We start from the raw sequence: 14,492 nt of genomic DNA, 5'->3' as shown, positions 1-14,492 counted from the left end.
TTAGATGCTGAACCTTTTTGGGATTACCAGACACAAGTGGATATAGTTTTAGCTTGTTGTATAATTCATAACCATATTATAGGAGTTGATCCTAATGATGAGCTTAATCAAGCAACAGTTGATGTTGATGACATAACTTGTTGCCCTTATCTCATACGCAAACAGAAGAAAGACAAGAAGTTAGACAATGGAATGCAAAAGAGGGATGAGATCGCAGAACAAATGTGGAATGACTTTATTATTAGGAATTAGTGTCTAGTTTCATATATTTGAGTATGCTTTGTTATTGGATATTATTAGTTCTTGAACATTTCTTATTGTTGTGTACTTGATTATACTTTGTTATTGGATATTATTATATGGACTTGAGTATGCTTTGTTAATGGATATTATGTTTCATTGGTTGACGTTGGTTGTTATTGTTTTTATGTTATTATAGAAACATGAATAAGGGAAAGGGAATTGCCACTTCTAGACAATTTCGGTGGACAAAGCCAATGGAGGGCGTATTTTTAAAGATATTAGCTGAAGAGGCTAGGAATCCCAATAATCCAACTAACAATTTTAGAGCATCTTCATTCAATCGTGTTGCATCTACCAATCCGGTCGTAAGCGAAAGTCACTTGAATCGAAGGTGGATGAAATTGTTGAACAACTTGGTAGCTTTGCCACAACAATTAAATCTTTGAATACTGGCATTGATGAAAATCAGTTGTTTGCGGATGTGATGAGCATAGGTGATGGCTTTCATGAGGATTACCTATGTAAGGCATTTGAATACTTGATGACAAATGAGGTTCAGGCGAGGATTTTCAAGGCGAAGAATGCAAGTTTGAAGAGGAAATGGATTGAGAAATTTATTTCTTCTTCGGATTAAATTATCTATGCCTTTTTTGTTGGTTAACATGGATGTTAAGACTTGGGTTGTAATATTTAAGACTTATTTTTATGTATGCTTTGTAGTTGGTTGGTTATGTTGGATCTTTAATACTTGATTATATTGGATCCTAAGACTTTGTGGACTTTAATTTTCAAGACTTGATTTTGTTGATTCCTTTATGTTGTTTCTAACATGTAATTGTGGTTTTAAATTGCCATATTATGACAATAGTTTTAATTCTAGAAAGATAGATTGAGAGCAAAGACATTAGAATTAAATACAACCAAAATTTATGTGGCATGGAATTTGAAATAAAAATTGTTATATTATACAAGAAACAATAAAAATATATTTTTCGGTATATAACAATTAAAAGGGAAAAGTGTCAAATTAGCCCCTAAGTCGAGTGGATACTGCAATTGGGTCCCCTAAGTGAAAAAAGTTTCATTCAAGTCCCCTAAATCAGTAAATTGTTCAATTAAATCCAATATAACTTGTTTATTAGGTTAAATCGATATGGTGTTGACACGTGTCCTTCTTATTTTATTTTTTAAAACAAATGTTTTTTTATTTATTAAATATTAAAAATATTATTTATTATAAATAATAATAATAATAATAATAATAATAATAATAATAATAATAATAATAATAATAATAATAATAAATTAAGGGGAAAAAAAAAAAAAAAAGAACAGCCCCGGCTGTCCGGCACAGACAGCGGGTGGTTGTTTTTTTTTTTTTTTTTTAATTTTAATTATTTTAATTAATAAATAAATAATAAATAATATTTTTAATAAATAAAAAACATTTGTTTTAAAAAAAATAAAATAAGAAAGACACGTGTTAACACCATATCGATTTAACCTGATAAATAAGTCATATTAGATTTAATTGAACAATTTTACCGATTTAGGGGACTTAATTGAAACTTTTTTCACTTGAGAGACTCAATTGTACTATTCACTTGACTTAGGGGGGCAATTTGACACTTTTCCCCAATTAAAATGTTTAAGTATACCATTCTGTTCATTTTCTGGAAAATGAACCAAACACCAAGAGACAGTTTTCCATTGTCCAGCCAAACACAGGAAAGCTCATTTTCTAGAAAACATTTTCCAGAAAACATTTTCCAGAAGTCATTTTCCTTCTTTCCAAACGGACCCTTAAGTTATGTTGGTATTTTTCCTTTTCTTAAACTTATACAAATATGTACAGTTGGATTAATAGGTTTAACTTTTAGTTAATATAGATCGTCGGCTATTAGTCTATTACATAGTAGTGATGTTTACTCCGTGCGCACTCTTAGGTACTGGCTGTTAGGGGTGTGCAAATTTCGGATAATTTTCGGTTAACCGACCGAACGGACAAAGTTCGGTTAACCGTTTTCGAACTGAACTTTTTCGGTTCGGTTAATGGTTAAAGGAATTTAAAAACTTCGGTTAACGGTTAATTCGGTTCGAAAGGTCGGTTAACCAAATTAACCGAACGGTTAACCGAAGTTTTTAATATATATATATATATATATATATATATATATATATATATATATATAATAATAATAATAATAATAATAATAATAATAATAATAATAATAATAATAATAATAATAATAATAATAATAATAATAATAATATTAATATAAATATAAATACTAATTTGAAGTTATGGATATTTGGAGTTTATAATTAATGTTTTTGTATATTTCATTATAGATTTATTATGATATGTATTTTATTTTAATTGGATTTATTATTTTATGTGTTATTTTTAGAATTAAATTTTAGCTTTAAAAAGTTTGGTTAATCGGTTAACTGACCGATTAATCGAAAAATTTTTCGGTTCGGTGAATTCGGTAGAACAAACTTCGGTTCGGTTAACGGTTAAAGAAAAAAAAATCGGTTAACTGATTAAACACCCCTACTGGCTGTGGATTTCTCTCGTCATTTAAAGAAGAACACATAATTTATTTTGATATAGTATCAATGCAAATACATGTGTGTGTTATTTTCAAAAAAAAAAAAAATCATTCTCTTAATACACACACATAAACACAATATAATGAACATGAATTATGTGCATTATAAACATGAATTTCTCTTGGAGATAGGAGCAAGTGGAGTAGGAGGATTACATCACCTTTGAACCACTATAATTGCCTTGTGTCATTTACTGCTTTATTTTACTTATTGCTTTTTGCTCGCTTATCATGTGGATATACTTGACACAATCACACAACACTTATTTATTTATTCCGCTGTGCACAAGACTCTAACAATCTAGTTAAGAGTTTTGGTTTCTCTGTTGCCTTTGCAAATGTTGTATTTGCGAAAACGGTTTGAAAGTCTATTCACCCCCCCCCCCCCCCCCCTCCTTCTAGACTTTTACTTTACCTCTTTTGGACCAACATATGTGTCTTCATTATATCGTGTTTATGTGTATGTGTATTATTAACATGAATTCTGTACATTATGAATAGGGGTGTGCAAATTTCAGATAATTTTCAGTTAACCGACTGAACCGACAAAGTTCGGTTAACCGTTTTCGAACCGAACTTTTTCGGTTCGCTTAATGGTTAAATGAATTTTAAAATTTCGGTTAATGGTTAATTCGGTTCGAAAGGTCGGTTAACTGAATTAACCGAATGGTTAACCGAAGTTTTTAATATATATATATAAATAATAATATGAATATAAATACTAATTTGAAGTTATGGATGTTTGGAGTTTATAATTCATGTTTTTTATATGTTATTATGAATTTATTATGATATATATTTTTATTTTAATTGAATTTATTATTTTAGGTGTTATTTTTAAAATTTTAAATTTTTGCATTAAAAAGTTCGGTTAATCGGTTAACCGAAAAAAATTTCTGTTCGGTGAATTCGGTAGAGCAAACTTCGGTTTGGTTAACGGTTAAAGAAAAAAAAATTGGTTAATTCGGTTAGGTTAAAACGGTTCGGTTAACCGATTGAACACCCCTAATTATGAAGTCAAATTTTGTGTATTGTATTAGGGTTCACAATGCACTGTGGACCCTGATCCACGGTATAAATTGCCAATATTAAGGGAGGCCCTTCATTTGCAATTGTTATATCGTACACCAGGGCTCACAATGCATTGTGCGCTCGGGCCCAAATCGACGACGTTTTTATAAGTTGGTGGGAGTTGACGCGACGGACACCGTTCCGTCTGTCCAATCTCGTTACGCTTGTATTCATGTGTATTATGTTAAGCGTTTATGTATATTATGTTAAGAGTTTATGTGTATTATGTATTATGTTAGATTATGTGTATTATGTTAGGAGTTTATGTGTATTTACTATACAATTTTGTACATACGAAACATTGAATTTTTATTTTTTAGAGAAATTCACCGTAAAAACAAGAAATGGAATTTCTCGTTAATTTAAAAATACAAAGCGAAGTCATTTTGGGTCAAGACACCAAATGCATTGTGCGCCCTGGTGCTGGATATAATTTGCCCTTTATTTGATGAAAAAAATAGACCACGTTAGGTATATATGTTTTCCCGGCCCAATTGACATGGCCTCTTTTGATTAATGTAATGCAATTATAGTTATAAAAAGTGACAATTATTGAAAATTGAATGGACAAGTATTGACATCTAGTATCAATATTCATTTAGTTAGACCGAGCATATTATAATGGCAAATTATGCGGTGGAATCGTATCCCCTTGCAAGATAGATACTGTTTCAAAACTATTATAATTGTGAATATAGAGTTAAAAAATTATAAACATAAAGTTCCATGACTGCACGAGAAGCACTGCTCGCACTGAAACACATACACAAATAGTTACTTCACCATCATATCGTACTTCTCTTTAAATTTTGAGCATGAAGTAAATGACAATCATGTGGTGAGTTCATAATTCATAGCAATATAATTAAAGCCATCACCAAGAGCTTTGTAGTCTAATGGTACCAAGTTACTCCCTTATGTGGGAGATTGTGGATTTGAGCCTCAGTGAAAGTGTATTGACTCTTTATGTTTCAATAGGTTGAGAAAATAATTATGAACAGCATTGTAATATAGCCAATAGAACTCAAAAAAAAAAAAAAAAAATTAAAACCATCACTATCAATTACCAACCAATACTAAATACGGGAAAATTAAACATATAAATACAACTCAAACATATATTTCCGCATGCACCGACTTTATTATGCGACAACTTCGTTTAGCCTAATAAGCAAACTAGTAAACCCTTTTGTGGGCTAACCTGACGTGGAGTGAGGGATAACACCCAATGCATATCACGGTGCACTGTCAATCATTATTGTGTCCCTTAATGAACGATACTATCAAATAATGTATATCTAATATATAAATAATATATTTTTAGTATATTAAAAAAAAATATATTATTTGAATATTGAAAGTATATTATTTTGTATAATGTACATTCAGTACACGAATAATGTAATTTTAATATAGACTTATGTTAATTCCACCCGAGATCTTTGTCTTTGGTGATAATTTGATATTTAGTCCCAACTTATCGTTTTTGCCATTTAACATCCCATACTATTATTTTTTTGGACACTTTTAGTCCTTCTAATGACTTTTCTTATTTTTAGTAAGGGCATTTTTGTCTCTTCATATTTTTTCTTTTGTTATTTTTAATTTGTGCTCATATTGTATCTAGTGATTTTTCTATATGAGAGGCCGGTCATGAGATTGAGTCTCAGTGAAGGCGATGTTGACTCTTTGTGTTTTAATATGTTGAGAAAGTATAGATAAAAATACTACAATGTAATAGAGTTAGTAGCTTTCAAAAAAAAAAATTCATCTAATTGCTCTAATTTCATAACTATACCATTATAACTGTTATAATCTCATTATTCTATTAAATATAACGTTATTATTAAATTATACATGATTTGAAATATGTATTTCACATGAATTTCAAAGGCGCATGTGATAATTACTTGTTTGATTCTTGCTGATGACTAATAAATTTATAGTGGTAACTTTCAAAACTGATATTATTATGTATTTCAATATATATTTTAGTATTTTCAAAATTTAATTTCACATAACACTATTAGATTTTGGGGTGAATCTATGAAATTAAAGAAGATTTTAAAAGAAGTTTTGGTACCACATGTAACGGTATTATTATATATTTTATAAAGTTGAAATTAATAGAAGAAGTATACTTATTATTATTATTTTTAAGAAGAGATAAATTGCTCTCATTATTATTTGTAATGATGAGGGAAATTCACAGCTATTATTCGAGTGTGTGCATTGCGTAAATCCTATCTTCGCCTTGTGACTATTTTTTTTTTTTTGGTTGAAATCTTCGCCTTGTGACTCTAGTTGGCAAATTAACCGGCTCAAACTAAGAAGACCAGTAGATATTTTCAGTGGGAGACAACTTGTAAAGTTTATTGTTACTAAGTCAATAACGTAACTTTACTAATTATGAAGTAATTTTTTTAATACTATCGACTATATTACAAAAGAGTATCTGTTCAATATATTTTTGCCATAAAAGAATAATAAAGTTGTAAATCGTTAAATTTCTCTTGAAATTATCATTAATTTAACAAAATTTCTAACATAGAACAAAACATGACAATTTTAGTAAAATTGCGATATTAAATGTGATTAAATAATTAAAAAATTAAATATACAATAGTATTTTCTATGAAATTTTTTTGAGAACTATTAACTTTATTATAAGGTAATATTTATTCTATGCTTTCTCTATCTGATCTTATAATTACTTTATGAATTACGGACGAAATGGAAAAGTTTTCAAAAAAATTTAAATAGTAGTTTCTAGGGTACCTCCAGTGGGTAGTACTTTTTGTACGAGTGACCGTAGCGCACGTAAGTCTCCCTCAGTCAAAGTGGTTAAAGTCTACGTTGATTGTTGACTAATGATTTACCCCACAGTAATTTTATTATTTTTTTTTTTGAAAAAATATTTTTTTAAAAAAGAATTTTATTTACAAATTTTGACGTCGTACGAACTACGAAGTACGAACATGGGATCTGAATCTACGAATCCGATTTAATAATAAAGTGGAAGAAAAGAAAAAGTAAAAAATAATATTACGAAAATGGTTAAAATATTCACAGTAATTTTGAGTAGCGTGGAAAAAATCGAATGAGACAGACGACTTCGCTGCGGATTCAAGTGTCGTGCATGCATCTTGTGCATCTCTCTCTCTCTCTTCAACTCCTTCTCTCTTCTCTGTTTTGCATGCATAGCTTCTCTCTCTCTACATATACTATCTGTTTCTCTCTCTAAATAAATAAATATATATATATAAAGCAATTCTCATCTGGATATATTATCCACTATACAAAAACAAGCCCCGCCGACGGCCACCGCCGTTTTCACCGTTTAACTGCCTTTGACCCTTCAGATTTAACTTATGCGATAGCAAAAGGGTTGATTCTTTGTGAGGCTTGCTTGCGGTCCATGTGTACGTTACATTCGATAGTTTGAGCAAGGTGAGCTGTGTGATATTCTTAATATTCAGTATTGTTTGCATTATAGTGTTTAATGCTGTGTTTGGGTTTGAATTTTTTTTTTCTGATCCGGATGGTTAGGGTTTTTGATTGATCTGGGAAATTTGTGTTGTTGGAGTGTTGACGGAGGCCCTTTTGGGTTCAAAGGTTTGATTTTTGGGAGAATGGGGTCAAATGTTTGCATGAACGAGCTCTGCTGCTCGACGACGTCGTCTGAATGGAAAAAAGGTTGGGGCTTGAAATCAGGTGGATTTGCTATCCTTTGTTACAGCTGCGGGTAATCAATATATATATATATATATATATATATATATACATCTCTCTCTCTCTCTACTCCCTCCCCCTTCCTATATTTCAATTGTATTTGGATTGATTTGGGACTGGGGATTTTGAATCCCTGAAGTAGCTCATCAAAGGGGCTTGTTGTATGCATAGGAATCTTCTTCATTTTTTTTTTTTTTTTTTTTTTTTTTTTTTTTTTTTTTTTTTTTTTTTTTTTTTTGCATATTTGAATTGTTTTCTACATTTTGGATTTTTCTGGTGTGTCACATTTTGAGCATTTTACTCCCCTGAAAGTAGGAACACAAAATTTAAATCATGTTTGGATATAATGGTTACATGAATGCTGCTTCTTCCTTAAAAATAGCCTCATTTGGGGATAGTGAATATGGGGAGAATTTAAAAGGCTGAGCTTTTCTTTCCTAAACTATAGGAGGTGTTAATAACACTAAGGTCACCTTGGTCTTCAGTTATTAGACCTAATATTTTGTTATGCTATGTTTACATTCCCTCAAATGTTCATCTTAATAAATTGTTTTTGGGAAGCCAGGGGATATATAATATATTCATATTCCTACCACTTTTCGTTGAACTATCACAGTTTCCTCGATTTTACTTTTTGCTTATTTTCTTGGATGCTGATAGGATGCTACTATTATTTTGGTACCCTAAAGTTGCTGGTTCAACTGATACCTTATTCTGTAATTGTTATGGCTAAATCATGCGTTTTGGTGTCGTGTGTGATGTAGATCTGCTTACGAAAAGGTAGCTTTTTGTGAAACGTTCCACCTGGATGAGTCTGGTTGGAAGGAGTGCAGAATGTGTAGAAAGGCAAGTATGACGTGTCTAAATTTTGTAGAAGTTAATCGTTCCTTTCTGGGTCTAACTAAATATTATATGACAGCGTATTCACTGCGGGTGCATTGCATCAAAATATCTGTTTGAATATATGGATCTTGGAGGAATAGTATGTTTAAGCTGTGCAAGGATATTGGGGGGTCAAGCTTTGAGACCAATACAGGTAATATGCTACAATGATGGTTAAAAACAGCGTTGAAATGCATAATATTAGAGGATTTATGAATTTTGTGTTATCAACTAATGTTATCAGCGTTGAAATGCATAACAATCAGCTAATGTTATCAACTAGTTATACCCTCTAATTAACCCAATCAGCTAACAGCTATCAGCTAACAACCATTTACCAACCAGGGCCAATGTATTTTTTTAATTTACCATCTGATAACTGTTCGTGTCGTGCAGATACCTAATGATGATGTGCCTAGTGGCATCTTGGCCATGAAGAACAAGGATGATACACAGACCATCCGTGTTGAAAATAGAATGGATGAGAATATTTTAGAAAAGGGAAGGCTTCTGCAATTAGGCAAGAGTGTAGAGGCCCGTGAGCCTATCCAACTTTTTAAATCTCGAAATGATGACAAAATTAAAAGAGAAGAACCAATCATTCCTGCCGTGGAAGTCATGTCATGCTTCCCGAATCTTAATCAACAATCTCTCAGAACTTCTGTACTTGAAAAAGCAGAAAATTGCATACCAAAACAGGCTGTCAAAGATGCACCCGACAGTTTTAATCAGCCATCTCTAAATTTCTCTTTGAGCACTCCCATCAGTACTTCAAGCTCGGGATTACCTTTTCCTTCTGGGGTTGGCAAGGTGTCTCCATTTCAACAAGGGCAGAAGCCACACCATATTTTGCCCAAGCCACCCAAAGCTGGCTCGAATTCAGGGTTTGAATCAAAAAGCGGAATATCTACACCAACACGTGTTGCAAGGCCTCCCGCCGAAGGGCGTGGCGGCCGGAATCAGTTATTGCCTCGATATTGGCCTAGGATTACAGACCAAGAACTGCAGAAATTGTCTGGAGAGTATCCATTCAGTATATATACCATAATAATATAATGCATGAATGATTTCTTCCCGTTCTTTTTCCCCAGTCCACTGTGTGTTGTTACCTTTACTGTTACTTTAAGCTTGAAATCCACTATTGTGCCATTATTCGAAAAGGTTCTGAGTGCTAGCGATGCTGGCCGGATTGGTCGCCTAGTCCTCCCCAAGGCGTGCGCCGAAGTAAGTTTTTATTCTGTAGAATTATAATTTGTGGCATACACAACAATAAGTGTTTATTATAATCTTTTATCACTGTCCAAGGACTTAATAATGTGGTTTGTTATTTTGCAGGCGTACTTTCCTTATATTAACCATTCTGAAGGAATACCAATAAGGATGCAGGATATAAAAGGGAAAGAGTGGACGTTTCAGTTTAGATTTTGGCCCAATAACAACAGCAGGATGTACGTTCTGGAGGGTGTTACCCCCTGTATACAAAATATGCAATTGCAAGCCGGTGATACAGGTATCCCCTGCCTTTAGTTTTGAATATCATATATAATCAAATGTCATTGGTGGAATATATCTTTTTATTGTATTTTTTTTATGTATGGGTGGTTATTATTTTCGTGAGTTTTCCTGTGATCATTAATATTACGGTAATGAAATTGCATCCATTATGTACGGCCTAAGTTTCAAATTTGGGGGAAATGTATTTTTGGATCGGTCCCTAAGCTATATGCAGATGGTCAAATTAATCCTTAATTGTAAGGTTTGATGTGAAGGGAATTATCCATGAGTGATTTCGTAAGTTACACCAAAAGGTAGCAAATTCGGTCCCCAGCTGTTAACTTCTGTTACAAACCTTAACTGTACGTGGAGGGTATTTGGATAAAAATACTATCAAATTAGTCACTCATTTATTATTATTATTCAAGAAATACATCCAGAAATAAATTTAAATGCCCTATTGTGAAAACTAATAAATTATTAAACCGCAAGAACTAACAAATTGAAACCATAAATACATATTAGTCATTAGTTGATAAACCATGTTTTTGTTATTAATGACTTTTTAGTGTAATCTTTTTGGATGACGAGGGAAACCCCACAACCCTTTTGGGTGTAGGTAAACCCCGCCTTTTGACCCTAGTAAGCAAAAGACCACAAGGAAGTAAACTAGACTAGGTTACCCATAGCTGACCGGCTCAAACCAAGGGGGCAAGGATTTGAACTCGTTACCTTGTGGTTACAAGGGTGGATCTCTTGCCATCTTGGCTTGGGTTAACCCCACTTAGTGTAATCTTTTATTGAATAAAACTTTGATCGTTCCTCTATTTTGCATTAGTTTACTGTTACTATCTATTTAATTTCTCAATCTGAACTGTATTCTTCATTGTTCCAAAAGTTACTTTCAGTCGAATAGATCCTGAGGGGAAACTAGTTATGGGCTTCCGAAAAGCAACTAATAATGCTGAAATGCAGGTAGAGCTTCAAACTCGCTTATTTTATTTTATTTTTTGCTTTATAGTGTCTTAGTAAATTTACTATCACGAACAGGTTTCTCAAAATTCAACACCTGCCAATGGTGGCTGTTCTACAGAAATTCCGCTTTCTGGTGCCACCGACAACCATACTGTACGTGATCTTGTACCAGTCCCTCGTCTTTTCATTTATTTCCTTTTCTTTTTAATCTAACTGGAATGCTTTTGGATGCCCAAACATGATCGAGAAGAATGGAGGCCGAGAAACTGACAAGCCATTGCAAAGAAATGTGCTTTCTCCAGAGAAGAAGAAAGTTCGGAACATAGGGTGCAAAAATAAAAGGCTCCTGATGCACTCCGAAGATGCTATGGAGCTGAGGATCACTTGGGAAGAAGCACAGGAGTTGCTCCGTCCACCTCCAACTGTGAATCCAACTATAGTTGTGATTGAGAACCATGAATTTGAAGAATATGATGTAAGTCCTAACTTTATTCAGTAAGCTAACAGGGTGTTTTTGCATGTTTCTTGTATTTATACCCCGTATAAGATTGTATGCACTAATGGACGGAAGAACATAATCCTATTTCTGTTATCTAGGAACCACCGGTTTTTGGAAAGAGGACAATCTTCACCTCTCGATCATCTGGGTAAGGAAAATTTTGATTCAACTATTCAAGTATGCATGTAATGTATAAAATTTCTATTTCAACTCATATAAATTAAAGAGGTTAATTTTGAGTTTTTAAAAGGTTAATGGCAATGGAAGATGCCTTTGTGATCCCTCTGTAGCTGTTTTGTTTTGTTGTCTTACTAGTTACTACATCCTTTTATTTAGAGCTTTCTAACGTAGTCCCGTTTATTTTGCCTTACTAGCTACTATCTTCAGCCTGTTTTGCTTCTTGGGATGTATGTCTCTTTATTTACCCGTTTTTATTTGAAATTCACCCCCCGTTTTGTAGAGAGCACGAACAATGGGCTCAATGTGACAATTGCTCCAAATGGCGTAGGTTGCCTGTGCACGTTCTCCTTCCAGCAAACTGGACATGCTCGGATAATGTTTGGGACTCAAACAGGTACATTAGTACATACCTTTCCACCCAAAATCTTGAGGAATAGGTTGAGGCTTTGTTATATAGATTTTATTTGCTAGCATCAAATAGGTGAAAAGATTGGTGTGGTTTGCCTACACGGGCAGCTCAGTTGGTTCCCGGGTGGTAGATTGTGGACAAAGACACAGGATCGAGCCTTTGCAGTAGTAGTGTGGGAGTTTCACCCAATGTAGTGGGTTCCTTGTGGGCCCCAAGCACTGGTCCTTCCACCTAATGGGCCGTTGTGTCAACGTGATTTACCCCCCACTATCCTGTATCAATGTTGAAAAAATCGCTAGGCGCCTGGGGACCACCTAGGGTGCCTAGGCGGGCACCTAGAACGCCTAGAGCGCCTAGGCGCGAATTTTGCAACACTATCCTGTATCCTGTCGGGCCGGGGTATGGTGGGCCCTAGGGATGAGGGAATATCACCTTTTGCGGGAAAGATTGGAGTGGTTATATATGGTATTGTGGTGAAAAGATTTACGGAGTATCAATTAAGTAAAAAACCTAGGACAACTTCCTACCTTAGTGACAAAGTGGAGCAGCGGTAGTCCAGTGGGCGTTCTGCTGTCCGGGAGATTTTTTTGTTTTTCTCGTTTATGATATTGGTACGAGGACTTAGACTTTGGAATACACTAATACCCACATGAAAAGTTAGTGAGAAGAATGAGAGAGGGAGTTAACTTCATTGACTCACTATATACACATTTGCTTATTCCAGATGCTCGTGCTCTGCCCCAAATGAGATGAATCAAAAAGAACTCGATGCATTCCTAAGAGTTAGCAAGGGTATGAATCAGATACGATCTCATTACTTATATCTAACCATATTATTGGTCTTTTATTATGGAAGTCTAATTCCTGTGTTAAATTCTGCAGTCAAATTTGCGACATTTTCATGCCCAGAAACCAAGAGACGAAGAATCGTTGAAAGCAGCAACGACGGTGAGCCTTCTGGCCTAGACGCCTTGGCGACTGTTGCAGTGTTGGGAGAGAGCATGAGTGAGTTGGGGGAGCCTTCTGCCGGAGCTACCACAAAGCATCCTCGGCACCGCCCTGGCTGTAGTTGTATCGTTTGCATTCAGCCGCCCAGTGGGAAGGGCAAGCACGAAGCCACGTGTAAATGCAACGTATGCCTGACCGTGAAGCGCAGGTTCAAAACACTGATGCAGCGTAAGAAGAAAAAACAATCAGAACGTGAGTTAGAACTTGCACAGGGGAAGGATAAAGATAAACTTCCTCGTAAAGATGCTGCTGCTGCAAATGAACCCACCTCAATACCTATGAACCACCCAGAGAACGAGGCCTATCAGAAGGAAGATCGCCATGATGCTATGGAGGAGGATGTCGGGACTAGCAAGGGTCAGCTAGACCTGAACTGCCACCCTAACCGTGAAGATGACATGCAACCCGAGGAGGCATCTGGACTACTGTGCATAAACACGGGAGCTGACACTGACCTTCCCTCTAGGACGTACAATCTAGCAATGACGACGGGTAAGTGTTTGCTCGCACAGACCACCGAAGAAACCAAAGGAAAGCAGTCAAACCACCCAGACAATAATAGACACATAACCCCCGCGGAGACCAAGTCAGAGAATGAGCCTGCACAAGGGTAAAACATATATATATTCTTTATATCATTTGCGTAGGGAAATTATAGAGCATCTGTGTACAACCCCATATAGTTCACACTTCATACAATGTAACAAACAGCCCATGTTTGTGTTCCATTAGCTGTTTGCCATACTAACATTTGCAGGAATACTTAAACTATGAGTGACCATTAAATTAGTTGTGTTCTGCTCAAGAATTGAAGTTTCCAAAACATGCATGATGTTCTGTCTTTGACAACAAACATTAATTATATTGTTCTGCCTGCCATCTGTATGACTCATTTGTCAGCACATTGACTGTGTCTTAGTGCTAAGGACAAAACCATTCATTAAACTATCCGATAGAAGCTAAGGATGATTGGTTTTAGAGGAAATTTAGAAAGCAGATAAGATAGGGGCAGGTAGGCAGGCAATGAAGAATGAAAATGTCCGCCCAGCTTCTGTCGTTACTATGGCCGGACTTGTACTGTCTGCATCTTAGTTGTGTTTCTTGCAATACAGCCATGTTTGAATCCCAGAAATTTTGGGTTTAGAATATGATATTTTTTGTTTTTATTAATAGTATAGATAGATTATATTTGAACAAATACCAATTTTGATACCACGAGTATTAGTAAAATGATGGTTTTGGTCTATATGTTTAATTCTTACCCATTTTCATCCACGACTATTGTTTTAGTACCAATTTTAATCCATGACTATTATTTTAGTACCAAAATTCATCACGTCGGTCACCCATCTATTTAAGACATCCCGAAATTTAAAAATTTTAA

The 14,492-nt window shown here is 34.4% G+C and overlaps 1 protein-coding gene across 4 annotated transcripts; it reads left to right on the top strand.

Annotated features, from left to right (window-relative positions):
* Positions 1-7,106: 7,106 nt before the first annotated feature.
* Positions 7,107-13,895, top strand: LOC109173939 (B3 domain-containing transcription repressor VAL1-like). Of its 4 annotated transcripts, none has more exons than XM_019323260.1 (14): positions 7,107-7,379; positions 7,525-7,674; positions 8,426-8,507; positions 8,581-8,697; positions 8,940-9,565; positions 9,671-9,767; positions 9,879-10,053; positions 10,936-11,012; positions 11,088-11,165; positions 11,263-11,487; positions 11,610-11,659; positions 11,972-12,085; positions 12,825-12,892; positions 12,983-13,895. In XM_019323260.1, exons 2-14 carry the CDS (start codon positions 7,562-7,564, stop codon positions 13,720-13,722), a joined length of 2,562 nt encoding a protein of 853 aa, XP_019178805.1. In that variant the 5' UTR covers positions 7,107-7,379; positions 7,525-7,561; the 3' UTR covers positions 13,723-13,895. The 4 variants fall into 4 exon arrangements, with proteins under 4 accessions (XP_019178805.1, XP_019178807.1, XP_019178806.1 ...); XM_019323262.1 differs by having other exon boundaries at positions 7,479-7,674; positions 12,020-12,085; XM_019323261.1 differs by having other exon boundaries at positions 7,479-7,674; positions 13,010-13,895.
* The last annotated feature ends 597 nt before the right edge of the window (positions 13,896-14,492 follow it).

Source organism: Ipomoea nil, unplaced genomic scaffold, assembly GCF_001879475.1.
Source record: "Ipomoea nil cultivar Tokyo-kokei standard unplaced genomic scaffold, Asagao_1.1 scaffold0505, whole genome shotgun sequence".
In the NCBI taxonomy this organism is placed as follows: domain Eukaryota; kingdom Viridiplantae; phylum Streptophyta; class Magnoliopsida; order Solanales; family Convolvulaceae; genus Ipomoea; species Ipomoea nil.
This window is presented reverse-complemented; position numbering and strand designations above follow the sequence as displayed.

What these genes read in the sequence shown, in the direction of transcription:
- LOC109173939 (XM_019323260.1), top strand. Translation starts at nt 7,562, where the DNA reads ATGGGGTCAAATGTTTGCATGAACGAGCTCTGCTGCTCGACGACGTCG. An exon ending in AAGCTTTGAGACCAATACAG is followed by an intron (nt 8,698 to 8,939) that starts GTAATATGCTAC and finishes CGTGTCGTGCAG; the next exon opens with ATACCTAATGATGATGTGCC. An exon ending in AATGTTTGGGACTCAAACAG is followed by an intron (nt 12,086 to 12,824) that starts GTACATTAGTAC and finishes TGCTTATTCCAG; the next exon opens with ATGCTCGTGCTCTGCCCCAA.